Source organism: Sminthopsis crassicaudata, chromosome 2, assembly GCF_048593235.1.
Source record: "Sminthopsis crassicaudata isolate SCR6 chromosome 2, ASM4859323v1, whole genome shotgun sequence".
NCBI lineage: Eukaryota > Metazoa > Chordata > Mammalia > Dasyuromorphia > Dasyuridae > Sminthopsis > Sminthopsis crassicaudata.
Window position 1 is genome coordinate 38513369 of NC_133618.1, and position 27612 is coordinate 38540980.

Genomic DNA, 27612 nt, shown 5'->3' on the forward strand with positions numbered 1-27612 from the left:
TCTGGGCTTTTGAAGTGACCTCCTAATTGATTTTTCTCCTTCCAATCTCTTCTTCCATTCTCCTTTTCTCCCAACTCCTGACAGTCAATTCACATTTATTAAGTACCTACTGCATGCCAAACACTGTGCTAATATAAAAAAGGCAAAAGAGCTTTCCTGTCCTGAAAGAGCTCACCCTGTGAGTAGTGAACAGAAGTATCTGAAATTTATATTTAGTATAAGTCTGACTATGTCACTCTTGTGATTCAGTTGTGTCCAATTCTTCATGACCCCATTTGGGGTTTTCTTGTCAAAGTTACTAGAGTGGTTTGTCATTTTTTTCTCCAGCTCACTTGAAAGATGAGGAAATTGAGACAGCAAATAGGGTTAAGTGGCTGGCCAGGGTCATACCTGATTGGAGGCCAAATTTGAACCCAATAAGATGAGTCCTCCTGACTCCAGCCTCAGAGCTCTACCTAGCTGCTGCCCATGTTACTATCTCATTAAAAATCTCCAGAAGCAGCTGATTGCCTCTGAAATAATATACAAGCCCATGGATCTGGGAGTTAAAAGTCCTTTCACAGTTGGCCTCTAACCTTCCTTCCCAGGATTGATTTTACCTTATTCCTCTTCACACTCCACCTTCCCACTGAACTATTTCTCTGAACTCATTCTTCTATTTTTTCCATCTCCACACTTTTGCAAAGAACATTGTCTTCTCCCTTCAACCTCTTGGTTTCCTTCAAGACTCATCTGAAATTCCATCCTCTATGGGAAGACTTTCTTGGCCTTCTGGGATGATAGTGCTAGTTCTCTTTTCAAATTATCATATATTTTTGTATTTTGTTGCATGCTGTATCTCCTGATAAAATGTGAGCTACTTGAGGTCAGAAATTGTCACCCCCCACTTAATGTCCTCAAGATACAGCACAGTGTTTTTCACAATGTGAATGTGAAAGAAATGTGTTGAATGACTCATTTTTAAATAAAAATGAAAAAATAACCTAAAAAATAAAACATAGAAGAACTAAAAAAATAAAAAAGAAAGAAGTGTTGAGTTGTTAATGAGTCAGGGATTTGAATCTGACCAGCATGAGAAGAACCAACATGTTAGCTGTCTCTCCAACCTGCTCACCTTTTCTCAAGGGGAGATTTGATGACAAATTTAATCTGGCAAGAAAAATAATCTTACCTTATCTCAAAAATAGCTTCAAAATAGGCAATTCTCCTGTTTAATTTTGCTGGTTCATAGCATGGGTCTGATTTTGATCAGAGGTTATTAGCCTTTTTCAATGATGTGGACTCTGAGGCATTCTGGGGAAGTCTGTGAACACCTTCCCAGAAGCATGGTAATAACATAAAATACTTAGGGTTACAAAGAAATCAACTATATATTACTAAAATATATTTTTTTAAAAAAGGAACTATTCCAGTTGATCAATGATGGACAGAATCAACTATACCCAGAAAAGGAACATTGGGAAATGAGTGTAAATTGTTTGCATTTTTGTTTTTCTTTCCAGGTTATTTTTACCTTCTAAATCCAATTCTCCCTATGCAACAAGAAATTCGGTTCTCCACACATATATTGAGGATATATTATAACACATTTAATATGCATAAGACTGCCTGCCATCTAGGGGAGGGGGATGGAGGGAAAGAGGGGAAAATTTGGAACAGAAGTGAGTGCAAGGGATAATGTTGAAAAAAATTACCCATGCATATGTACTGTCAAAAATAAAATTATAATTATAAAATTAATTAAAAAAAACAAAAATGCAATGTCCAGAATTAAAAATAAAATAAAATAAAAAAGGAACTATGCTTCTCAAAATAAAAAAAAAAAAAGGCTCACACTCCCCAAGTTAAAAATCACAGTTCTAGAGAGAGCTGGAAATTCCCTCATATTTTCAAAATCAAATATTTCCTGTTTGTTCTTCAAAGGCCACGTACCACCAAAAGGAAGGCCTCTTCAGTCAATCCTCTCTACTGAGTCAGACCAGAGGAAGCAAAGAGAATTTTCTAAAAATCAAAGATCATTCAAACCTCTAAGTCTGAAATGTTCTTTCTTTACTGCTGCTCTTACTGACCTCCCTGAATTCTTTTAGATCCCAACTAAAACTCCTAAAAATGGGCATTTAGGTGACTCAGAGGATAGAGTACAGGGTCTAGAATCAGGAAACCCTGACTTCAAATCCGGCCTCAAACACTTACCAGTTATAAGTTCTAGCCTTTTCTCCCAGCTCCTGACAGCCAATTAGCATTTATTAAGTACCTACTATGTGCCATACACTGTGCTAAGTTCTGGGAATACCAAAAAAGAAAAAAAAAGGCAGAAGATGTTTACTGTTCTGGAGGAGCTCAACCCTATGAGTAGTGAACAGGAGTATCTTAAGCCTGTATAAAGGGGGGTGAGGGCTAGTGGGGGAAGGATGGAAGGAGACAGTAGCCACCAGATGAAAGAGATGGATCATCCTGTCAACACATCACATTCCATTCATCAGGGCTGGGAATTTCTGCAGCTTTTCCCACCTCAACCAAGTTCTCCCCACTTTTGTTCCATCCGTGATCAACATACCCAGTCTCGGGCTGTGACTACAGCCCCTCATGGAGAAAACTGTCTCTGAATTAAATTCATAGGATTGAGAACTGGAAGGAACCTAAAGCTCAAAACTCCTTATTTAGCAGACGGAGAAACTGAGGTACAAAGAAGGTAAGTGAGATCCTAAAGTCCAGCGGTCGGTAATGGACAAAGCCAAGAGTCAAGTCCCAGTGCTCGGTTTCTCAAATCCAATTTCTTTGCACTAGAATATACTCTGCTTTCTTTCTTCAGGAGGCCCAGATAGATCCCTTTTTAAGGGCTATGTATCTGAAACCCACAGTAATAATAAGGATGCTAATGTCTGGCCCTGCTTTGGAAGTTTCCTCCCACTCACCCTATGAGGGACCAGCATTCAGTGTTCAGCTCACGCACTGGCTTAAGATGCTGAGAAATCAGGTCTCTGGGGTTCACCCTCTGCTCCCCCCTGCGGCTAGCCCGCTACCCTGCTCTCATTGTCCCTTCCCCATTAGTACCGAGTCCCTAATCTCGACTTGAGGGCCCATTCTCTAGTCTGCTCTTTGGCAGGCAGAGCCCAACTGGTCCCTTGGATGAGCTGCATTGTCAAGGGAGAAGCTTTGTTCAGGAGAGGCAGGGAAAAGAGCCCCCTGACCCTCCCTCAATGGAGACCCCCCAATCTGCTGCCCACTTTTCAGAGGGAGGGGCTTCCAATGAAGGTCTGGGGGGATATTTTTCACTTCTAATCAACTTCCCAGCACAATGGGGGAGGGGCGTCTCTGCTTCTGCAGGATGGGTGGTCTCCAAGTCCTGAGAAGAAAGGCCAAATCTGGCATCCCCTTTCATCTGAGCTAGATCTCAAACACCGCTCGAGGCTGATAAAGCGCTGCTGCGGTCAGGCTCACCCAAGACGAGAGAAAGGGAAACTAGAGAGGATTTACAGTAGGGCCACCATCATTCCTAAGCCTCAGCAATGTTCCCTTATTTCTCTCTATCACCCTCTCTCCCCATGTCAGTCTGTCTCCCTCTGTTTCTCTCTCCCTCTCCCTTTGTGTCTCTCTAACTCTGTGTATCTTTGTCCCTCTTCTTCCCTTTCTTTCTCCTTCTCCCTTTCTGTCTCTCTCTGTATTTCTCTGTCTCCTTCTCTTTCCTTTCTCCTTTTCCTTCTCCTTCTTTCCCCCTCTCTATTTCTATCTCTATCTCTCTGTCTCTGCCTGTCTGTCTGTCTGTCTCTGTGTCTCTGTCTCTCTCTCTCTGTCTCTGTCTGTGTTCTCTCTGTCTCTGTCTCTGTCTCTCTCTGTCTCTCTCTGTCTCTCTCTGTCTCTCTCTCTGTCTCTCTCTCTCTCTCTCTCTCTGTCTCTCTTTCTCTCTCTCTCTCTCCATCTCTTTCCTTTCTCCCTTTCCCTGTCTTTATCTCTTCCTTTCTATTTCTGTCTCTGTCTCTGTTTTTCTGTTTCTCTCCTTCTTCCCCTCTTTCTCTCCCTTTCTTTTCCCTTTCTCTCTCTCTCTTTCTGTGTTTGGGTATTTCTGTCTCTATGTCTTTCCTTTCTCCCTTTCCTTCTCCTTCTTTCCCCCTCTCTATTTCTATCTCTATCTCTCTGTCTCTGCCTGTCTGTCTGTCTGTCTCTGTGTCTCTGTCTCTGACTCTGTCTCTGTCTGTGTTCTCTGACTCTGTCTCTGTCTGTCTCTCTGTCTCTCTCTCTCTCTCTGTCTCTCTCTCTCTCTGTTTTTCTCTCTCTGTCTCTGTTTCTCTCTCTGTCTCTGTTTCTCTCTCTCTCTCTCTCTCTCTCTCTCTCTCTCTCTCTCTCCTCTGTTTCTCTCTCTCTGTTTTTTTCTCTCTCTGTGTGTTTTTCTCTCTCTCTGTGTTTCTCTATCTCTGTTTCTCTCTGTCTCTCTGTTTCTATCTCTGTGTTTCTCTCTCTATCTCTGTTTCTCTCTGTCTCTGTGTTTCTCTCTCTGTCTCTCTCTGTGTTTCTCTATTTCTGTTTCTCTCTCTCTCTTTTCTCTCTCTCTCTGTTTCTCTCTGTCTCTGTGTTTCTCTCTCTCTGTGTGTTTCTCTCTCTCTCTGTGTTTTTCTCTCTCTGTGTGTGTTTCTCTCTCTCTCCCTATTTCTCTGTCTCTGTTTCTCTCTCTCTTTCTGTGTTTCTCTCTCTCTCTCTCTCTCTCTCTCTCTCTCTCTCTCTCTCTCTCTCTCTCTCTGTGTGTGTTTTTCTCTCCCTGTCTCTCTGTCTCTGTTTCTCTCTCTGTCTCTCTCTCTCTCTGTCTCTCTGTCTCTGTCTCTCTGTCTCTCTGTCTCTCTGTCTCTCTCTCTCTCTCTCTCTCTCTCTCTCTCTCTCTCTCTCTCTCTCCATCTCTTTCCTTTCTCCCTTTCCCTGTCTTTATTTCTTCCTTTCTATTTCTGTCTCTGTCTCTGTTTTTCTGTTTCTCTCCTTCTTCCCCTCTTTCTTTCCCTTTCTTTTCCCTTTCTCTCTCTCTCTCTTTCTGTGTTTGGGTATTTCTGTCTCTATGTCTTTCCTTTCTCCCTTTCCCTCTCTTTTCCCCTTCTCTATTTCTGTCTCTGTCTCTGATTCTCTCTCTGACTCTGTCTCTGCATCTGTCTGCCTAGCTATCTGTCTCAGTGTGTATTTCTGTTTTCATCTCTTTCCATTTTCCCTTTCTTTCTTTCTATTTCTGTCTTTCTGTTTCTCTTTCTGTTCCCCCTTTTCTCCCTTTCTCCTTCTCCCTGTCATCTGTCATCAGTTCAGAGATTTAGAGCTGGAAAGATCTCCCAAATCCTTTTTATTTTATAGATGAGAAAAGTGCTAATGACTTGAGCAGAGTCACATGGGTCATAAGTAGCAGAGCTGGATTTGAATCCAAGTCTTCCAATTCCAAATCCAAAGCTCTTTTTTACCCCACCAGGCTGACTGTATATCAGCATATCACTCATGCACCAAACCCAAATTGTAGTCTTTGACTAAGGAAAGCTGGTTACTGATTCTCTTCATGTTTCAATTTTCTCCGCAAATGGGAATGATATTTCTTACCCTGCTTACTTCACAAGGATGTTAGGAGGCTGTCAGAAAGCACAGCCATGGGAAGGAAATTGGAAAAGCCTGGCTATACACCATCCATTACCTGATGGTTCCCGGAGCTCCGCCAGGCACCGTGAGGGTTTCTGATTTGGCTGGGGATGGTGGCGGCAACACTGGGCTTGGGGACTCTTCCTCCACCTGGAGGGGCTCACTCTCGGCGTCAGCATCTTCAACTTTCACAGCTGGGTGTTCTCTTGTGGCAGCCACTTGGAGAGAAGGAGGAGGAGGAAGAGAAAAAATTAACAGTCAGAGAGAAAAGAGTTCCCAATGGACTCACTTAGCAGAGCCTCCAGGGACGTGCTAATTATTGTTTGGGGAGAGGAGCCACTCCTGGAGAAAAATGTGAAAATTTTGTTTTTGTTTTGCCCTCTGGCAGAGTCACCTTCCTGCTCTCTAAACATCGGGTTTCTTGCACAGTAAACTCCATCCAGACCTGGAAGAGGCTCTTATTGCTCAGATTGTGAGCTACATCACTTCTAAATAAGTTGTGCTGGGACCTGCCTGGAGGAGCCCAATTTTGAAGTTTTCTCCCTTGATTTCTTTGGCAAATTTCCCTAAGCTCAAAATGTTTCAAAGTTCTGGGTGCTATCAATGAGAAAGCAGGGTACTCAGGAGAAAATCTCTGAAATGGAGGTACACTCAGTGAGCATCGCCTTGCCAACGCATCTGTCAGGTGGACCAAAGGGGGTAAGTGGCTAAGCTGAGCCACAATCAAATTCTAAAGTCTGGAAGTGTAGCATTGGTGAGTCCTACTTCACAATTCTGGCTTCTTTCCCCACTTTTAGCACCTCTCTCTCTATTCTCTACATGAGAGAGAAAGGGAGAAGGAGAAAGGGAGAAAAGGGGAAAAAGAGAGAGAAACAGAAAGATAGAGACACAAATAGAAAGAAAGAAGGAGAGAGAGGGAGAAAGGAAAGAGATGAAGACAGAGACATACACACAGAGACAGACAGACAGATACAGAGAGGGATCCAGCCTCTCCCATTATGGAGAATCACATCATCATTTAGATGATTCATCTACATCATTCACACTATGGGATGTTAATTAATATGTCACTAATGGTGGATGTTTCAGGCAACCATGGACAAGATTTTTTTGAGGGGTCTTTGAATAAAGTGAACCATCCCTCTTTATCTATTGAAATTCCTTCCTTCAAGGCCCAAATCAGGCACTACTTTATCTGTGAAGCTTTCCTTGATGCCCCAGGTGAAAGCTCTTTCTCTCCCCCTCCCCTAATTTCTCCTAAAACTCTACCTAAATATCTCCTTTGTATTAATTTTGTTCTCCATATGTGTAAACATATACATATTTATATATTTAAATACATATTTTGTATATACTTATTTACATATAACTATCAATACATATATCTATCTATATATAATTATGCAGACATGTATATGTAGATATATACATATATGTTCATATGTATATATATGTGTGTGGACATATATACATGTGTGTGGATATATATGTGTATGGATATATATATATACATATATGTGTGTGGATATGTGTGTGTGTATATATATATATATATATATATATATATATAAAATACTGCCCACAAACCCTATTTAGATTGGGTTTTTTTGCTGAGGCAATTGGGGCTAAATGACTTGCCCAGGGTCACACAGCTAGGAAGTGTTAAGTGTCTGAGACCAGATTTGAACTCAGGTCCTCCTGACTTCAGGGCTAGTGCTCTATCCACTGTGCCACCTATTCCAAATTCTAAGGTGATTGGGCTATATCTATTTTTTGCAAACAATAGTAGATACTTAATAAATTCATGTTGGAATTGTGGTACCCCTTGAATCAGAAGCTAAAGTTAATGGTCTGCTTCTTCTGTCAGCCTTTGTTGTAGGTAAAGAGATCAATGAGGTTGGTGCTGGCCAGAATACAGCCAACAAAAACCAGCAGAAGGTCCCATGCTAAATTAATTATTTAATTAAATTAAGGATTAAAATCCTTGGTTCCAGCCAACTATCTTAGAGTTAGAAAATTCTTTCTAATTTCTATTATGGAAGTCTGTATGCTCAAGACCCAGTTCATAGACTCCCCAATAGAAAAAAATGTTGGAATTGAAGTCAGAAGACCTGAGTTTGTGGGGTAATGGACAATGCAATGGAGACCTACTTAGATCCCACTTTTGGCATTTACTAGCTATGAGACCATAGGGAGTCACCAAGCATTTCTGGGTCTTTGGTACTGCGTATGTAAAATGAAAAGATTTGAGTTAATGTCATCTAATTTCACTTTTTCACCTTTATATCTATGAGTCTGTGATTGACTCTTTGTGTGATAGTCCTTTCTCCTGCCTGGACCTGAATTCCCTCATTTGTAAAATGAGAAAATTGGGCTAATTGATCTCTATGATTAAATCAAATGCTAATTTCATCCAAACTTCAAAGCAGTAGACAATTTAGAAATATTGTTATAATCCTATTAAGGTTCCTCAGAAGTTTTGGTCTGAAGGGACAATAAAGTTTCCTTCACTCCCATGGTGCTTCTTGATTTGAGCACACCAATAAACTTTAGGAACATGATTAAAAATCTAGATCGGGAGTGCTTAACTTGGAGCCCATGAGCTTGGGTTTTTTTTCCTCTTTTGATATTTTGATAATTGTTTCCATATAATTGGTTTCCTTTGTAATCTTAGATATTTTATTTTATTCACCTAAATATTCACTTATTTTATCTATATTCATTTATATTACTTAGTTTTTTACTTATTTTATCTATATTCACTTACATCGTTCATTTAATTATTCACTTATTTTACCTATACTCACATCATCCACTTAATTATTCACTTATTTTATCTATATTCATTTACATTATTCACTTAGTTATTTACTTATTCTACCTATTATATTTACTTACATCATTCACTTAATTTTTCAATCCGCCAGAAACAAACCCACCAACCTTTGCCCCCCATTCCGGCTGGCACACCCCTTGCCCATCTCCCCCAGAAGCACAAGTCTAGCTCACAGAGCACGTCCACATCCCAGGCAAGCAGACCACTCCAAGGACCTGGCACGACACTGCTAAGGAGGGCACAGCTGAGAACATGCAGATACCAAAGCTGGCATGCGCTACCATCCCTATAGGGCTGCCATGCAAGGGAAGGGTCATACTACCTAAACGGCGGACTGAGCTCTTTGCCTCCTTCACGAAACTGGGCTTCGACACCCCCGTCCTCCTGTTGATGAGGACAGGGATGCGGGTGGTGGGGTACCGGTAGCTGGGCACATTAGGGAGATGCTCGGCTATGTTTTGGGAAGCAGCATGGGGGGTCCTGTGGCTAAGCGGCTTGTCTTGGACCAGGCGATCTAACTCCACATCTCGGCTTTGCTTAGACATGGCACAAGAGGCCTCAGAGCCTCAAGCAAAGGCCAGGACCCCAGAGACTGTAACAAGAAACACAGAATCATGTGAGATGCGACATGGTGGCAGCTGCTGGTAATGGTTCCCTTTATATAGAAAGACATCGGTGGTCCCGTGGCTGGAGCTCCCAGAAATAAACTCTGTCTGGATTCATATCCATGAAGACTTTCTAAATCGGTCCTAATATCACCCCTAGCATTCTTTGTCCCTAGTTTCCCATGCCTAGAACTCTCTTCTTCCACTTCCTGGATTCTCTGGATTCTGCAAGAAGTCCTTCCTGGTCATCTTCAATTGATCCTGTATCTCTTGTACAAACATGTTATTTACATGTCTTCTAGTAGACTGTAAACTCCTTGAGAGCAGGAGCTGTTTTCATTTGTTTAATTTGGATTAAATTGAATTGAATTCTCCTCCCTAGGATTTATATGAAAAGAAGCTATCTGAGCATAAGAAATCTAGCTAGAACCCAGGAGCCCCTGAGCCACTTTCCTTCCATGCTACTTAGATTCAGGATCTTAGATATAGATCCCCCCCCAAAAAGCAAAACCGTCACAGGATCTCAGAATCAGAACGGACTCTGCCCAGCCTCCCAGCCCAGACAATTCTCTTGACAACAAGTAGCTCTCCGTTCTCTTTCTTGAGTATGTGAATTATACAGACATGAGACAAGTGTCTTGTCAATCAACCAATCAATAAACATTTATTAAGCCTCTGTCTTTCATGAAGCAGATCATTCTGTTATTGGGCAGTTTTGGTTAATACTATTACAAAGTTCATCCTTTTAAGTCATCTTGCTGCTTTTATACAATCAATCCACAAGCATTTTTTAAAAATTTTTCTTTCTTTCTTCCTTTCTTTCTTCCTTCCTTCCTTCCTTTCTTTCTTTTTTTTTTTTTTTTTTTTTTTTTTTTTTTTGCTGAGGCAATTGAGGTTAAGTGACTTGCCCAGGGTCACACAACTAGGAAGTGTTAAGTGTCTGAGACCAAATTTGAACTCAAGTCCTCCTGACTTCAGGGCTAGTGCTCTATCCACTGTGCCACCTAACTGCCCACCCCCACAAACATTTATTAAGTGTTTACTATACCCTGGCCACCATGTTAGGAATCCAAGATGCAAATACTAGAATGGAACAATCCCTAATTTCAAGGGGTTTACATTCTAACAAAGTTGAGCCCTTTATTGTCATCTTGTGTGGTTCCTCAAACGAATCAGACATTGGGAGCTTTTTCATCCAAACCAGATTGAAAGATCCCCAAAAGACGGGAACCCTATATCTTGCTCCTCTGTTATCTCCCATGGGGACTAGCAAAGGGTTAGCTGGCAACACGGTCACCATTCAGGAAAGATTTGTCAAGTTGAATTGTACAACCCAAATGCTGAACAGCAAAACCCAGGGATAAAGCAGTTTTTAGGCTAAAGATTTAATGATTCTGGGGGGTCAGCTTTTATTATGTTCCTCTGCAGCTCTTCACCACTCTATCAGTAGGTGGAGTACACAGCTCTTACTATGACAGTGACCTAAATGGTGGACCACAAATTACAAATACAACACTATTATATGACTGCAAAGCTAATACTGACCTACGCAAAATTAGAGGGAACACTGTGCACAGAATGGAAGAGGCAATAAATAGTCCTATTGTTCTTTGCACTGGTCAGGCTCTAAGTTAGAGCCCCGTATTCAGTTCTGTACATTATACTTGAGAAAGAGTAACTATAAGAAGCTGACCAGGAAGGTAAGGAATCTGGAGACTACACCATATGAGAATTTCTGTTGAGGGAATTGTGGGAATTTAGTCCCAAGTATGTGTCAACCTGCTCTATGGAATAACAGCAACAGTGAGAAGAGTAATAATAACTATATCTTTGAGGTTTTCAGAATCTTTTACATGTTTTATTGTTGGAGTTTCCTGATAACTCTGTGAGGTAGGTACTATTATTATCCTATTTTATAAATAAGTAAACCAAGACAGAGTAAATTGAGTAAATTGCCCAGGATCATATAGATTTAAACTTCCTAATTTCAAGTCCAGGACACAGGACACAAGACGTGAGGAACCAGTGGTCTCATGCAGAAGGATGATCCTTGCTCCACCTGGCCTTATAGGGCAGAAGTGGGAGGCAGATTTAGGCTTGATATAAGGAAAATCTTCCTAACAATGAGAGGAGCTCAGAAGTCGAAGAGGCTTCTCCAGAGGTCAGTGGGCTCTCTCACTGCAGTTCTTCAAGCAGAAGTTCAACGACAGTTTACCAGCAATGTTGGGCAGAAAACATTTAGTCTAGAAGAGGATGGAGAACCTTTGATAGCTCTTCCAGCTCTGAGATTCTGGCATTCTGTCAGGGCCCAGGTGGTCATTTGTGTTTGTCTTGATCGCAGAGTCCATCTGCTACTGAGGGAAAACAACCAAACAAGCAAGCAAAGGAGGATGAAAAGCTCAAAGAAAAAAAAAACTCAGAAGGCATCAAAACAAGCAATTCTATTGAAGAAGAAAAAAAGAGAGGAAACATTTAAATAGACAATATGGATACAAAGGGAAGGTGAAAGACAGAGAGAGAAAGAGACAGAGATAAAGACAGGAAGACAGAGACAGAGAGAGGCAGAGAAAGAAAGGGACAGAGAGACAGAAAGAGAAAGGAAGGGTGGAGAAAGAGAGGAGAGAAACAGAAACAGACAGACAGACAGATGAAAAGGAGGCAGAAAACAAACTGAGTACAAAATAGTGATATATATCTGAAGGAAGTACAAAAGTCAGGATGTGATGAGATTAACAAGGAAAGTTAAAAAAAAGAGGAAAAGGATTTTTAAAGCTGAATCTGGGGAGAGAGTGGGATGAAAGAAGGGATAGTACTACTACTTTTGAGGATGGGGCAATACTAATGGATGATGGAGAGAAGGCAGAGATGCTCAGTTTTTTTCTGTTGTTTATTTTAATAAGAAGAATGATCTTTTAAACTAGAAGGGACAAAAATGGTTGTGATTTAATACACATAATTAGTAGGGAAATGGTGAAAAAGCACCTAGCAGCCCCTGATGGATTCTAGTCATCCAACCCAAATGACTACATTGCAGGTGGCTGGAAAACCCTTCAGATATGATACCTGAGTGATTATCATTGAGTTCTAAACACTATGAAGAGAGAAATGCTGTGATACTAGAAAAATCAAACAGCACCTGAATGTTTTAAAAAGAGAGAGAAGTAGAATCTATAGATGGTAGAACAAGGAACTTGGCTTGAATTACTAGAAAAAAAGTCAAAATATATTATTAAAGAAATGGTTGATTTTAAATTGAGAGAAAGAAATAGTGATCACAAAGAATCAGAATGGCTTCATCAAAGCAACACATCCAACTTCCTTCCCCTTTTTAATGACTTGGTAGATCTGGGGGGTGCTACAGGAACAGAGATGGAGACTAGACCTGTGATTTGCCAAATATAAGGAGCTATTAGTGATGAAACTCTCTCTCCCAGTACAGTTTAGCACCTGAGAAAGCAAAATATAAAGCACTGAGAAGTTGAGTTATTTGCCCTGAGTCCCTTACCTAGTATATGTCACAAAAAGGGTTTGAACCCTGGTCTTCCTAACTTTGAAAAAACCAGCTCTGGAACCATTATACAACACTGCCTTTCATATAGATACAATTTACCTATACTTTAGAAAAGTCTATGACTAGATATTTTATGATATTCTTATGGACAAGATGGAAAGACACAGGCTGGGAAATAATCAGTGTAGGTGGATTTGGTTGAATAGTTGGACACAAGGATTCATCATTAATGACTCAGTGTCCAATGGCATGCTCCCAGGAATCTCTGCTGTTTGATATGGCTTTGGTTGACTGCTTAAAGACACAGACGTCACGGCTATCAGATTTGCAGATGGCATGAAGCTTGGAAGGATAGCTAACTTACTAAATGGCAGTCAAGATCCAAAAAGACCTAGAGATACTAGTACATTGGGTTGAGTCAAATATGGTGAAATTTAAAGAATTAAATATGAATTCAAAAACTCAGCTTCATAATTAAAACATGGGAAAAACACCGTTAGTTTGAGAGTTATCCGGGGATACTAATGGGTTGCAAGCTATGAGTCAACAATGAGAAGGAACCAAACATAAATACATATGCCTGGTTTACATTAGGAAAGACTTAACTAGGGAGATGGGAGATTCATTGTACCCAGCTCTGATCAGACTGCATCTGGATATTGTATTGAGTTCTGAGTACCACATTTTAGGAAGAATATCCCTAAGCTGAAGAAGATCCAGAGAAGGGTAACTAAGATGGTGGAGGACTCCAAGTTCCTACCCTATGATGGGCCAGTTAAAGGAACCTGGATGCTCAATCTAGAAGAAGGAGAGGCTTCAGAGGGATGTGATTAATTACACATTGATTCAGTGCCCACTATGTGCTATGTATGTTTGCTTGGTTCCAAGAACAGATTTGGAAAAATGGGTAGAAACCACAATTAGGTATGTTGAGACAAGATGCAAGGAACAACTTCCTAAAAATTAAAAAAAACATCCAAAAGGAGAATGGGTTTCCTCAGGGTCTCCTTCACCAGAAGTCCTTGAACAGATGTTGAAAACTCACTTTTTGGGCATGTTGAAGAGGGAGATTCTCAATGAAATATGGATTTGTTACCCAATGGTTTTTCTGATCTCCCTTCTGACTCAGAAAATTTTTGACTATGGAATTCTGCTAGGACATGGAATGGTAATTTATTTTCATGTCAATAACTACCAAGTTTGAAAAAATTTTAAAAAACTATCAAGTTTGATGCCCTAGTCCAGGGAACACCCTAAAGGACAGTCACCCCTTTCATTTCACCCTAGTTAAGGCTCTAACAATTAACTGTATAATAAGATCAGAATAAGCACATTGTAACCCACCAACTAATGGGCTATATGCCAGCTATGATTGGGAAGTGTATCCATTTCAATTACCCAGAGGAACTGAAGGTCTCCTCAGCAGAGCCTTCACAGGTCAGCAGATGGTGCTGAAACCCAAACCAACAAGAACCTTTCAGCTGAAAGGGAATCTTCTCTAAGGAATTGAGAGAGAACAGGGAAGGAGACTCAAAGGGCAGGTCTCATATTATATTTCCCATGTTCTGTGAAAATTAGATTTTCAAGGAAAATGTTATTCTGCTGCTGCTCAGGCAAATATATAAAATCCTATAGGAAGACAAAAATAAAAATGACTTTCCTTTTTCCTGGAAAGAAACATTTCAACCCATTCTTGGCTATTTCATCCTTTACTTTAATCTCTGATGAAGTGGTCCTTCTCCTCGCCAAGGTCCACCTTTCTACAGACACACTTGATCCCATTTCCTGTTTTCTCTAGCTGATTGACCCAAGTATGATTCCCTCTTGGTCTATAACCTTAAATTGCTCTCTATCTACTTGCTCTTTCACTGTTGCCCTCAAACAAAGCCAAAATTTAGAGAGACAGTTAGTTAACTTTGACTTTTAAAAAAACGCAATAAATCCTACCAATCCTGCCATCTTTATTTATCCTTCCTTTATTAATCAAGCTCCTTGAAAAAGCCATCTACACTTAGTAATTCCACTTTCTCTCCTCTTACTTCTAAACCCTCTACAATCTGACTTGATTTCATCACTCAACTGAAACTTCATTTTCTAAAGTTACCAATGATGTCTTCTTAATTGTAAAATCCAACATTCTTTTCTCAGTCCCTTGTTTCTCAACTTCTCTGTAACATTTGACACCCTTGACTTTCTCTGATTCCGTTCTCTATTGTTTCTCCTATCTTTTTGGTTGTTCCTTCTCAGTCTCCTTTTCCTTTTACACTAACTTGTATTTACCCCAAATCTCTGTCCTAAACTGTCTCCTCTTCTTTTTACCCTCCTTCATTTGGCTTTCTCATCATTTCTTATGGTTTCAATCACCATTCATATACAGATTGTATATATATATATATATATATATATATATATATATATATATATATATATATATATGTATATATATATATATATAATATGTATGTCCCCCACATACATACAAATATATACATGTGCATATGTATATATACATATATAATATACATGTGTGTATGTATATCTATGAATGTGTATATAATAATATACATATGTTTTACATATTATATATATATGTATATATATAGTTCTAGTCTCTCTCTTGAGCACCAGTCCATATCACTGATTATATATTCAACTCAACATATCCAATACAGAACTCAACATCTTTCCCCAAAAACTCACCACCCTTCTGAATTGTCTTGGTTTTGTCAAAGATAGCATCATTTCCCCAACCAACCAGATATGAAAAATCAGTATCATCTATTATTCCAATCAGTTACCAAATCTTACTGTTTTTTTTCTCTCTCTCTACATTTGATCTTATCTTTCTAGGTTTCAGCCCTGGACAATTATAATACCCTCCTATATCGGGTTTTCTTGTCCCAATTGTCTTCCTATTCCAATCCTCCTGCCAATAACCAAAATGATTTTCTTAAAAGGCAAGTTTAACTAGACCACTCCTCTACTCAACAGATTCAGGTAGTTTCTTACTCCCACTAAGATCAAATATAAGTTCATCTATTCGACATTTAAAGTTCTTTCTACTTCTCAGCAGAGTAGGATTATTTAATGGATTAAATTACCAACTCTATGCTGCTGATTCTCAGATCTACCTGTCTTCCATTCTCTCTGGTGATCTCCAGTTGACACAACCATACTTTGTTTGCTATTGAACACACGTAACTCTCTTCTTCCACATCTAGGACCTTGCACCGACTTTCCTGCAGGTCTAGGAGGCTTCCTCTTGGTTTCCTTAGTTTTCATACCACCTTTTGTAAGAATACCCTCAGCCTCTAGTTATTTTCTATGCAAGGTGTCTGCTTTGTTTGTATTTTACATATGCCTTTCTTGCTCATTAGAGTATTAGCTTTTTGAGGATAAGGACTGTTTAGTTTTGATTTTGTATATCCTGCATTTAACACAAAATTAAATTGCTCATTTCAATTGTTTAATAAATGCCTTTGATTGGCAAATTGATTAATTAGTATCACCACAAGATTTTGAAGAAGTTTAGTTAAGTAATCCCTGGATTATTTAATGGATTAAATTACCACCTCCGTGCTGATACTTCTCAAATCTACCTGTCTTCCAGTCTCTTTGGTGATCTCTAGTGTCACATCTCCAACAGCCTTTTCAAGTATCTCAAACTAGATGTCCAGCAGACATCTTAAACTCAACATGTCCAAAATAGAAATCAGTATTTTCCTCCTAAACTCTCCCTCTTGCCTTTCCTACTACTGCAGAGGACAATACCATCCTTCCATCTCTCAAGCTCACAAACTAGGTATCATCCTGGACTTCTCACTTACTCTCACCATCCCTCTCAAGCTGTTGCCAAGGCCTGTCGATGTTGCCTTTGTAGCATCTCTTGAATGTGCTCCTCTTCTCTCCTCTGTCACTGACCCCGCTCTAGTGAAGGCTCTCATCATCCTACATCTGGATTATTATAATATCTTAGGGGTAGTCTCCTGTCAAATCTCTTCCACTCCAATCCATCCTCCATTCAGCCACTAAAGTGATTTTCCAAAAACTCAGGTCCAAACATATCACACACACCCCAACTCAATCAACTCCAGTGGTTTCCTCTCACCTCTAAGGTCAAATACAAAACCCTGGCATTCAAAGCCCTTCATAAACTAACCCCCTTCTACCTTTTCAGTTTTCTTTAAACCTGACTCCCCCAACCTACTCTTCAATCCAGTGTCCCAGCCTCCTGGCTGTTTCATTAACAAGACTCTCCATGTCTCTGCTCTGGGCATTTTCTCTGGCCATTCCCCAGTCTGGAATGCTCTCCTTCTGCTCTTTCTTCTGGTTCCCCTGTCTTCCTTTAAATCCCAACTAAAACCTTACCTTCTATAGGCAGCTTTCCCCAATCCCCATTAATTCTAGTGTCTTCCCCATGTTACTTATTTCCTATTTATCTTCTATATCGCATGTTCGTATTTATGTGTTTGCTCATTGTCTCCCCATTAGACAGCTCTTTGAGGGCAGGGATGTCTTTTACTTCATTTATCACCAGCACTTAACATAATGCCTGGCACATAGTAGGTGCTTAATAAATGTTTATTGATTGATGATTTGAGTGGAGTTAATTCCAACCAAACCTTCCTCCTCTAATTCATCCTACAATTTATCAGTCCAATTTTCACTTGTCACTTGGACCATACCCTGCTCAGAAATCTCGATTGGATTTCTATTGATTACGGAATTCAACCCAAGCTCACAGCTTGCTATACTAATGGCCTTTCCAATTGGAAAGAATGGTGGACCTAGATTCAAATCCTGGTTCTTTTCTTCACCAGATATATAATCCTTAGCAGGATACTTCCCCAAACTGGGCCTCCTCTGCCAAATGAGCCAGTTATACAAGAAAACCTAAGGTTACTTATCTGGCTCAAAATCTTATGGTCCTTGTAAAATCCTTGCCTTCTTTTCTGCTCTACTCTGCTCATGCTTTCTGCTCATGCTCATGCTCTCCTTGAAACCTTCCCTGATACTTCCTGGCCGTTAGAATTCTCTCTTCTTCAATTTTTCTGAAATACTTATTTGCGGTATTGTCTTATCCCTAAGTCCAGCCCCTGCAGATTGTATGCTTCTTTAGGGCACAGAGAGGTTCCAGGCCTAAAGTCCCACAGATTGTAAATGTCAAATGCAGGATCAGATAATTCTCAGATTGTGGCTAATCAATGGGAATTAAGATCCCAATGAAGCCTTTGGCCCGGAGGAAAATGGCCTATGAATGAAGCATGGAACCTGTGGAGCTTCTCTCATATTAGCTCTGCTGATTGCATTCTCCCCAGCTCCAACCTGGGTGGCTCATCATTTAAACAGCCTAATGGAACAAAGATTCCCCCATCTAGAGGGGAAGTAAAAAACCTAGAAAATGCACACCCTGTGAAAGTTTCCATTGGCCAAACCTCTAAGTCCATAGTAATCCTGGAAGTGGTGAGCAGAATGCTCTTGGAGACAAAACCTGGAACATCCTTCATGAACTCAAGCAAGGTGAAATGTGCTGTATACAAAGTAATAGCAATATTCTAGAATGACCAACTGAATGACTGCTATTCTCACTAGTACAATGATCCATGACTACTCTGAAGGACTTAGGATGAAAAATCCTAGCCCTACCCTTAGAAGAACCTGATTGTGTCTGAATACAGATTGTAAAAGAGGAAAGCTTCTTGATCAAAGTACCAGTTCTGGAGTCAGAGGAGACCTAGGTTTGGATCTCACCTCAGTTTCCTCATTTGTAAAGTGAAAAAATTAAACTGGCTTGTTGATTTTTATCCAGAAGTAACCTTAGGTATCATCTACTTCACTGTGATTTTACAGATGAGGAAACTGAGGTTAGATAAGGTAAGGGACATGTCCACAATTGAATAGATAGCAAGTGGCTCATAGGTCCCCTAATCCAAATTCAGGGCGTTTTCCATTGCACCACACTGCTCTTAAGAGGGATACAATGATTCTTTCACCTCTGCATCAGAGGAAAAAGTGAGAGGAGGCAATTATTCCACGTTTTGCCTCTTTGGTCTGCCTGCGCTAGGATTTTCCCCTTTTGACCAGGATTTAGGATCTTTGCAGGAAAATAGGAGGACATAGACTCATGAAGAGAGAAAGTCTTCACTGAGCCTTAAGAGTCATTATGGGACATCATTTAGGACAGCGAATCTTACCTCCAGTGCCAGCGTCCTCGGCCTCCTCCTGTGGTACCATTAATAAAACCAAGAGAAATAGATATTAAAAAAGGAATTCTTAAACTGTGTTCTATCCTGAATCCCTTGAGAAATCTGGTTAATGTGTAGTCTTGAAAGACTACACTAGGCTAAGCTAGAATTATGGTTTAAAATGAATAAAATAAAATACAACAGATTATAAAAGACATCAAACACATTAAAACACATCTATCAAAATATATTTTTAAAAAGATCTCAGGTTAAGAACCCCTAGAATAGGAAAATCACTTTGTCTGAGGCAGCCCCAAATGGAGAGGAATATTAGAGTGGAATGGAGTTGGCGAAATAAAATTTAGGAAAGTTATCTTTGCTCAGAAGATTTTTTTAAAAGATGAATTATTTCCATTTGAAATGCTTGCTTTCAAGCATTCAGAACTCAGCCAGACAGAGCTTTGGAAGAAAGCAGCTGGACTAAAGAATGGGGTGCTGGAAAGAGTCTCAGACCAAGTATCAAAAGACTCAGTGTCTTATCCTTCTTCTGCTACTAATTTATTATGTGACCTTGACCAGGGATATTCTGTTTCTCTCTGAGGTCTCAATACTCCATCTGCAAAATGAGAGAGTTGTACTAGGTCAGAGGTATCAGCCCTCAGACTTCAAAGCTCATAACAATCCCAAATGCCCCCAAATTAGATTAAAATGTAAGGGGGAAATTGATAAATGATCAAAAGATATGATACATGTCTAAAAATTATAAATTCATATGTATCCTTTGACTTAATATCACTATTAGTATTAGTAACAAATGAGATTTTAAAAGTGGGGCAGGGAAGAGGATTTATATGTACAAAAAATATTTATAGCGGCTTTCTTCTTCACACAAACAATTGGAAATTGAGGGGAGGCCCAGCAATTGGAGAATGGCTGAATCAATGACTCTCATGGAATATTGTTGTTCTATGGGAAGTGGTGAGCAGAATGCTCTTGGAGACAAAACCTGGAACGTCCTTCATGAACTCAAGCAAGGTGAAATGTGCTATATACAAAGTAATAGCAATATTCTAGAATGACCAACTGAATGACTGCTATTCTCACTCGTACAATGATCCATGACTATTCTGAAGGACTTAGGATGAAAAATCCTAGCCCTACCCTGAGAAGAACCTGATTGTGTCTGAATACAGATTGAAGCATTCATTCTCTCCTCCTTCCCTCCCTCTATCCCTTTCTCCCTCCCTTTCTTCTTCTTCTTCTTCTCCTTCTTCTTCTTCTTCTTCTTCTTCTTCTTCTTCTTCTTCTTCTTCTTCTTCTTCTTCTTCTTCTTCTTCTTCTTCTTCTTCTTCTTCTTCTTCTTCTTCTTCTTCTTCTTCTTCTTCTTCTTCTTCTTCTTCTCTCTCTCTCTCTGTCTCTCTCTGTCTCTCTCTGTCTCTCTGTCTCTCTCTCTCTCTCTCTCTCTCTCTCTCTCTCTCTCTCTCTCTCTCTCTCTCTCTCTCTCTCTCGTTTTTTAATTAGAGTGGGAGATCTCTGTCTGAATACAAATGGAAGCATTCATTCTCTCTTCCCTCTCTCCTTCTCTGTCTCTGTCTCTGTCTGTGTGTATGTATGTTTCTCTTTCTCCCTCTCTCCTCCCTTTCTTTTCTCTCTCTCCTCCTCCTCCTCCTCTCTCTCTCTCTCTCTCTCTCTCTCTCTCTCTCTCTCTCTCTCTCTCTCTCTCTGGTTCCCTTTCTGTCTCTCTCCTCTCTCCTCTCTCTTTCTCTTCTCCCTTTTTTTTCTCTCTCTCCTCTCTCTCTCACTTTATTTTTCTTTAGGGTTTTTTTTTAGGGTAGGAGATCTATGTTTTCTTTTACAACATGACTTTTATGGAATGTTTTGCACAATTTAGCATGTGGTTTCTTTGTGAGGCCTGGGGGTGGGAATAAAGGGGAGAATCTGGAATTCAAAAACTTAAAAAAATTAAAAAAATGTTTTAAATGTAACAGCAGGAAATATTAAATAAATAAATTAGATTTAAAATAAGAAAAAACTGTTATGGAGAACTATTTAACAAATAAATGGAAATATAATAAAATATGGGTATTACATTTAAAAACTGAGTCAAGCCCGCAGGGATCCTCACATGTGGTTTTTGTGGCCCATATTTCTTTTTTTGACCCTATTGTCCTGTATCACCTCTAATCCCCCTCCCAGGTCTGACATTTTGAGTCCAAGAATGCTAGATAAGAAACTACTGTCAGTTAATGCTTCGTCATCTGCACAGGTAGAATGAGTCAGCAATTTAAAAAAATTGAATTATCATCATCTCAGCCCATTAAATTTCTGACCTTACATTCTGTAAATTCTCAAAAAGGAGTCTATTTGGAATTCCTGTGAGATGGTGCAGAGAAGTCTACGTAACTATTGGGGCCTGTGGGTCATTTCTGGTGATTATAACATTGGAGCTAGAAGCCAGCATCCCCTGAATTGAAGGTATAAGGAGCGGCCTTGATCTGGACTCCAGCTGAGGCAATCTATCTGGCCAACTACTTGTCTAAAACCCTTCAAGGTTCACTCTCTGTGAACCGATTCTCAGATGATAAATAAATGCTAATAGTAATTCAAGCTTATGAGGAGCTTTACAATTTACAATCAGATTCCCATATTTTTGGGAATGTTGGCTCAGTAAGCAAGCAGTTTTCCTGATGCTAAGTGAAATGAGCAGGACCAGGAGATCGTTGTATACTTCAACAACAATATGATATGATGATCAATTCTGATGGATGTGGCCTTCTTCAACATTGAGATGACTCAAACCAATCCCACTTGTGCAGATGAGAGCTATCTACATCCAGAGAGAAAACCTTGGGAACAGAGTGTGGACCACAACACAGCATTTTCATTCTCTCTGTTGTTATTTACTTATATTTTGTTTTCTTTCTCAGTTTTTCTTTTTCTTCCTTCTTGATCTGATTTTTCTTATGCAACAATAACTATATAAATATGCACACATATATTGGATTAAAATGTATTTCAACATATTTAACATGTTTTGGACTACCTGTCAGCTAGGGGAGGAGGTAGGGGGGAAGAAGGGGAAAATTTGGAACAAAAGATTTTGCCAGGGTCGATATTGGAAAAATTACCCATGCATATGCTTTGTAAATAAAAACCTTTAATAAAGAAAAAAAAGACAGCACAGTTTTATCTAGCAAAGAGTAGGTGTTGAATACTTTAAAAGGGTCAGCCGGCCATAGTTGGCTAAAGCCTTGCACGATCTCCTTCCTGGAGCTGTTTGTTCCTCTTCAGGTAAAATTGACCATAAGCAAAAGTAACATTGACTTAAGCCCTTCAGAATCAAAGATCCAACAATAGGGATCTGTTTCTCTACTCCAGCCTGTCTGTCTTGGCCCATTTCATAAATGCAACCATGAAAGGACTTTGTACCTCTGGAGAAGACTCCTGGGTGTTGATCCCCCCTACTCCAATCCAGCTGGAGTCAGCAACATCCACCAGACAGCTATCCAGCAGAACACTGTGGAAATCCCAAGAAGAAAACAAAGAAGGGAAAATAAAGATTTGAAGATTTGGAAGGACTGCAGCATTCAATAAAATATTCCATTCAATTTCATTCACATTTCTCAAAATGCATCACAAACAGGCAATATAAAGAAAGCCAAAGGCTGTGAACTTGAAGGCAACAATCAATCAACAAGCATTTAATAAGAGCAGCTAGGTTGCACAGTGGGTAGAATAGTAGGCTTAGAATCAGGAGGACTCATGTTTGGAAGTTCAAATCCAGCCTCAGAAACTTACTAGCGGTAGAATCCTGGACAAGTCATTTAACTCTGTCTACTTTAGTTTCCTTACCTGTAAAATGTACTAGAGGAGGACATGGCAAACCACAGTATGTCTGCCAAGAAAATCCCAAATAGGTCATAAAGAATCAGACATGGACAAATGCCATAGCACTGTGCTTTTAAGGGCAAATGAAACAACTGTGCCTGCCCTTAGAGAGCTTATATTCTATTGGGGATATGTGACAAACAACTAGAATAATACCATCTCATGTTTAGAACAGAATGCTGCTACTGGAAGAGAATCCCATGGGCATGGTGGCTAGAGGAATGAACTGGGCAGATCCTACTTCTGACACCAATGAGTTGTGTGATCATGGGTAAATCGTTTAATCTCTTGGTCTTTAAAGGTACAAAGTCAGATCATTTGCCATTCTGTGTTGGTGAATGGAGATTTCCTGACAGGTGTACCCTGTATGGATGAAATCACAGATCTAGACATTCTTCCATCCCCACTTCTTCCAAATAAATCACAGCTGAAAGGAACCTTAAAGATGATCTAATGCTAGTCACACCCCCAAATTTTAGAAAGGAGAAAACTGAGGCCCACAGAGACCTCAAATGATTCATATAGTAGATAATGTATTAGAAAGTGAACCAGATTAAAACTCAGGATCTGGTGCCTAGCACAATATCTAGCTGATATTGTTCAGCTTTGTCCAACTCTTCATGACCTTGTTTGTGTTGTTGTTGTTGGTTTTGTTTTGTTTTTTTGACAAGAGATACCGGAGTAGTTTGCCATTTAATTCTCTAGTTCATTTTACAGATGAGAAAACTGAGGCAAATAGAGTTAAGTGACTTGCCAAGGGTCACACAGCTAGAAAGTGTCTGAGGCTAAATTTGAATTCTGATCTTATTGACTCCAGTCCCAGTGATCTATCCACTTTGTCACCTAGCTTTCCACAAAGAGTAGGTGTTTAATAAATGCTCTTTGATTGATTGATTGATTCCTGTCCCCAATAATAATAGCTAATGTTTAAAGGTATGTAAAGTGCTATTTATGTAATTTCATTTGTTCTTCACAGTAGAGGTAGATGCTAATATTAGCTCCATTTTATAAATAGAGGCTTCTTACAAATTTTACAAATTGAGACAAACAGGTTAAGTGATTTGTCCAGGGTACAAGTGTTTGAAGAAGAATTCGTCTTCCTGGAGACAAATCCAACACTCTATTATTATTCCATCTAGCTGAAGGAGAACTTAGAAGTCAATTAATCTAACTCCCTAACATCCTTGAAGATGACAAAAATTAACCAGAACAGAACTCATATCACTCAGGATTCAAATCCAGATCCTCCAAAAATCTAGTACTAGTTACATTAAGCACCACTGCCTCCATATCATGAAAGGTATTGAAAATTCTTGAGAATGTCTCCAAACAAAATTAATTTTAATTCATTTCTATCTTTAACCAAGGCAAACACTTTGGGGAGACAAAGAGAACAGAATTCAAGGAAAGGGGGAGAGATCTGATAGTATGGTAGAACTCCAAAAGTTTGGAATCAGTGGCCACCCTGTGTCTACACAGCACAAAATAAAATGGAGAATTGAAGCTACTATCTGGATAATTAAAAGCCTGTGAATAGGAATATGCAGGTAAATGTTGATCAATCATTTCTCTGAAAACAGAGTATATTTTAAAGTACTATTTACATTATTAACATTTTTTTCAATCACTTTCTTAAGTCTAGAAATCAACAAAATAATAAATCAAGCCTTGATTTATTTTCAAGGTGCAAATGATCACACAGAAAATTTGTCAGCTCTCTCTGAGTTGCTTATCTGGCTCCAGCAGACCTGTACCTATAACCCATTTTTTTCCTTCAGTTATCTAAATTTTTCCAGAAGTAATATTTTATCTTAAGTAATCTAGATCAATGGTGGCAAATATGCAACCTGCAATACCTCTGAATGCAGTCCAAACCAGCTTAAAATATAGTTGGGAAATACTTAACAAAATAAATAAAAATACAGTAGAGCATAAATAATGTTAAAATATAATTTTCTAAGTAAATTTGAGGTACGCCATACTATTGTGGGTAAAGAAGATCCTTCTCCTGGTCTATTAAGTTCCATAGTCTACACTGTTTAGATTGTATTTGCATATACATTATACATACATTCCATTGTTAATCTCTACTAGGTATCATTGAAAAGATACTGTCTACCTCACTGTACCTAAAACTTTATTATAAAGCAACAGTCATCAAAACCATTTGGTACTAGCTAAGAAATAGAATAGTTGATCAGTACAATAGATTAGGTTCACAAGACACAATAGTCAATAACTATAGTAACCTAGTGCTTGATTACTCCAAAGAGCCCAGCTTCTGGAATAAGAACTCACTATCTGACAAAAATTGCCAGAAAATTGGAAAATAATATGGCAAAAACTAGGCATTGATTAATACCTAACACTCTATACCAAAATAAGGTCAAAACAAGTTCATGATTTAAATATAAAAGGTGATACCATAAGAAATTTAGAACAAGGGATACTCTGCCTCTCAAATCTGTGGAGAAAGAATTTATGGCCAAAGAAGAACTAGAGAACATTATGAAATGCAAAATGGATAATTTTGATTATTTTAAATTAAATAGGTTTTGCACAAACAAAACCAATGCAGCCAAGATTAGAAGATAAGCAGAAAACTGAGGGAATTTTTTTTTACATCCAAGTGTTCTGAGAAAGGCCTCATTTCTAAAATATATAGAGAATTGACTCAAATTTACAAGAATACAAGCCATTCTCCAATTGATAAATGATCAAAAGATATAGACAATTTTCAGACAAAAATTAATCATTTCTAGTCATATGAAAAAATGTTCTACATTATATTGATTAGAGAAATGCAAATTAAGACAACTCTAAGGTACTACTACATACCTCTCAGATGGAATAAGATGACAAGAAAAGATAATGATAAATCTTGGAGGGCATGTTGGAAAACTGGGACACTGATGCATTGTTGGTAGAGTTGGGAACTGATCCAACCATTCTGGAGAGAAATTTGGAACTATGCCCAAAGAGCTATATAACTGTGTATATCCTTTAATCCAGCAATGTCTGTACTGGGTCTGTATCCCAAAGTGATCATAAAAAAGGGGAAAAGTGTGGGTATAAAGTGGCAAAGAACTGGAAACTGAGTGGATGTCCATCAGTTGGGGAATGGCTAAATAAGTCATGGTTTATGAATATAATGGAATATTATTGTTCTATAAGAAATGATGAGTAGGATGATTTCAGAAAGGCCTGGAGAACTTATACAAACTGATGTTAAGTGAAGTGAGTAGAATCAAGAGATCATTGTACATAATAATAACAAGATTATATGATGATAAACTTTGATAATCTTGCCTCTTTTCAACAATGAGGTGATTCAAGGCAGTTCCAGTAGACTTGGGATGGAGAGAGCCATCTGCATCCAGAGAGAGAGAGAGGTCTACAGGGACTGGATATGGATCACAGAATAGTATTTTCACCTTTTTTGTTGTTTGCTTAATTTTTTCTTTCTCATTTTTTTCCTTTTTGATCTGATTTTTCTTGTGCAGCATGATAAATGTGGAAATATGTATAGAAGAATTGCACATGTTCAATATATATTGATTTACTTGCTGTCTAGGAGAGGGGGTAGGTGAAGGGAGGGAGAAAAATTTGTAACACAAGATTTTGCAAGGGTGAATATTGAAAGCTATCTTTGTGTGTATTTGGAAAATTAAAAAAAAAAACATTATCAGAAAAAATACCACCCAACCATGAATTGGGATACTTATGTAGAGGTTTTCATGGGGGCTGGAATAGGATGGACTTTGGTGCCCAATTTGGGCCATTAAAAGAATGATTTAGACCACTGGTGCTAAATAAAAATGGGGCTGATAAACTGTATATAAGGATTCCTCAAATTTACTTAGTCATCCATCTTCTAAACTCCTGTTTCATGTATAAAATGAAGGTGATGATATTGCCAAAAAGTTATAGGGAGGCCCAAGGGTGAATTTTTTAAAATATTATCTAAATGTGAGTTATTGTTATTTCATGCTTCTATTTCTAATCAAAAATTGATTAAATTCCTGCTCAAAGCATTAATTCCCTGGTGAGCTTAAAGAGTTCTCAAATTTTTTGGTCTTTTTTTTTTTAGTACTATTCAAAATTATTTGGCTCTTGATAATGTGGATGAGAAAGAGAGAGAGAGAGAGAGAGAGAGAGAGAGAGAGAGAGAGAGAGAGAGAGAGAGAGAGAGAGAGAGAGAGAGAGAGAGAGGGACAGAGACAGAGACAGAGAGAGAGATTGATTTACCATATTAGAAATTTTAAAACCTTGGTATTATTATTAAAAATATTTTTGAAAAAAATTAAATACTATTATAAGTAGTTTATGATTTAAAAAAACTGTTTTGTTGTCATGAACCTCCTGAAAAAATCTTAGGGACCTTCAACAGTTTCCTTGACCACCCTTTGATTGAAAGAAACCCAATTACCTTCCCTCTGCATCTTGGTTTCCTTATTTGTCAAACAGGCATAAGAACTACCCTACCCACCCATCATGATTATTGTGAGAATCAAGAAAGGATACCTGGCTTCTCTGCCATGACCGTGGACAAGCCATCAAACCTACTTAGTCTCAACTTCCTCATTTATTAAATAAGGATGGTAATAATAGCTAATAATATCCAGTGTTTAAAGGTTAGCAAAATATTTTACACAAACTCCTTTAAACCACGGAAGACAACAAGACTAATGTCTTTCTTTCCTCCTCTTAGTATCTGCCCAGTGGTGAATGCGTGTAGGGGGTGTTCAAATAGGATAATGTCCCACAAAGAATTTTATAAACTTCAAAGCATCATAGGAAAGTAACCTATTGTTGTTGTTATGGAAAATTATTTGAAAAGTTCAAAGTGTCATAAAAATATAATTCGTCGTTATCAGTATTTTTCTTATCTTTACACAGAAGCATAATCATCAGTCTTACTAATTGGATGTAATATACCAGAAGAGACTGAAATAATTCTAAAAATTCTGAAACAGTCAGTCTATCATT

At 38.8% G+C, this 27612-nt stretch overlaps 1 protein-coding gene across 1 annotated transcript in view; it reads right to left on the reverse strand.

Annotated features, from left to right (window-relative positions):
* The window catches only part of CNGB1 (cyclic nucleotide gated channel subunit beta 1), a 105420-nt gene that overhangs the window by 44592 nt on the left and 33216 nt on the right, over window positions 1–27612 (reverse strand). The window contains exons 15-17 of the mRNA XM_074285878.1: window positions 22178–22252; window positions 19991–20172; window positions 5654–5831 (exon numbers count right to left, since the gene is read on the reverse strand). Coding sequence (XP_074141979.1) covers window positions 5654–5831; window positions 19991–20172; window positions 22178–22252 — 435 coding nt within the window. The remainder of the gene's footprint in view (window positions 1–5653; window positions 5832–19990; window positions 20173–22177; window positions 22253–27612) is intronic.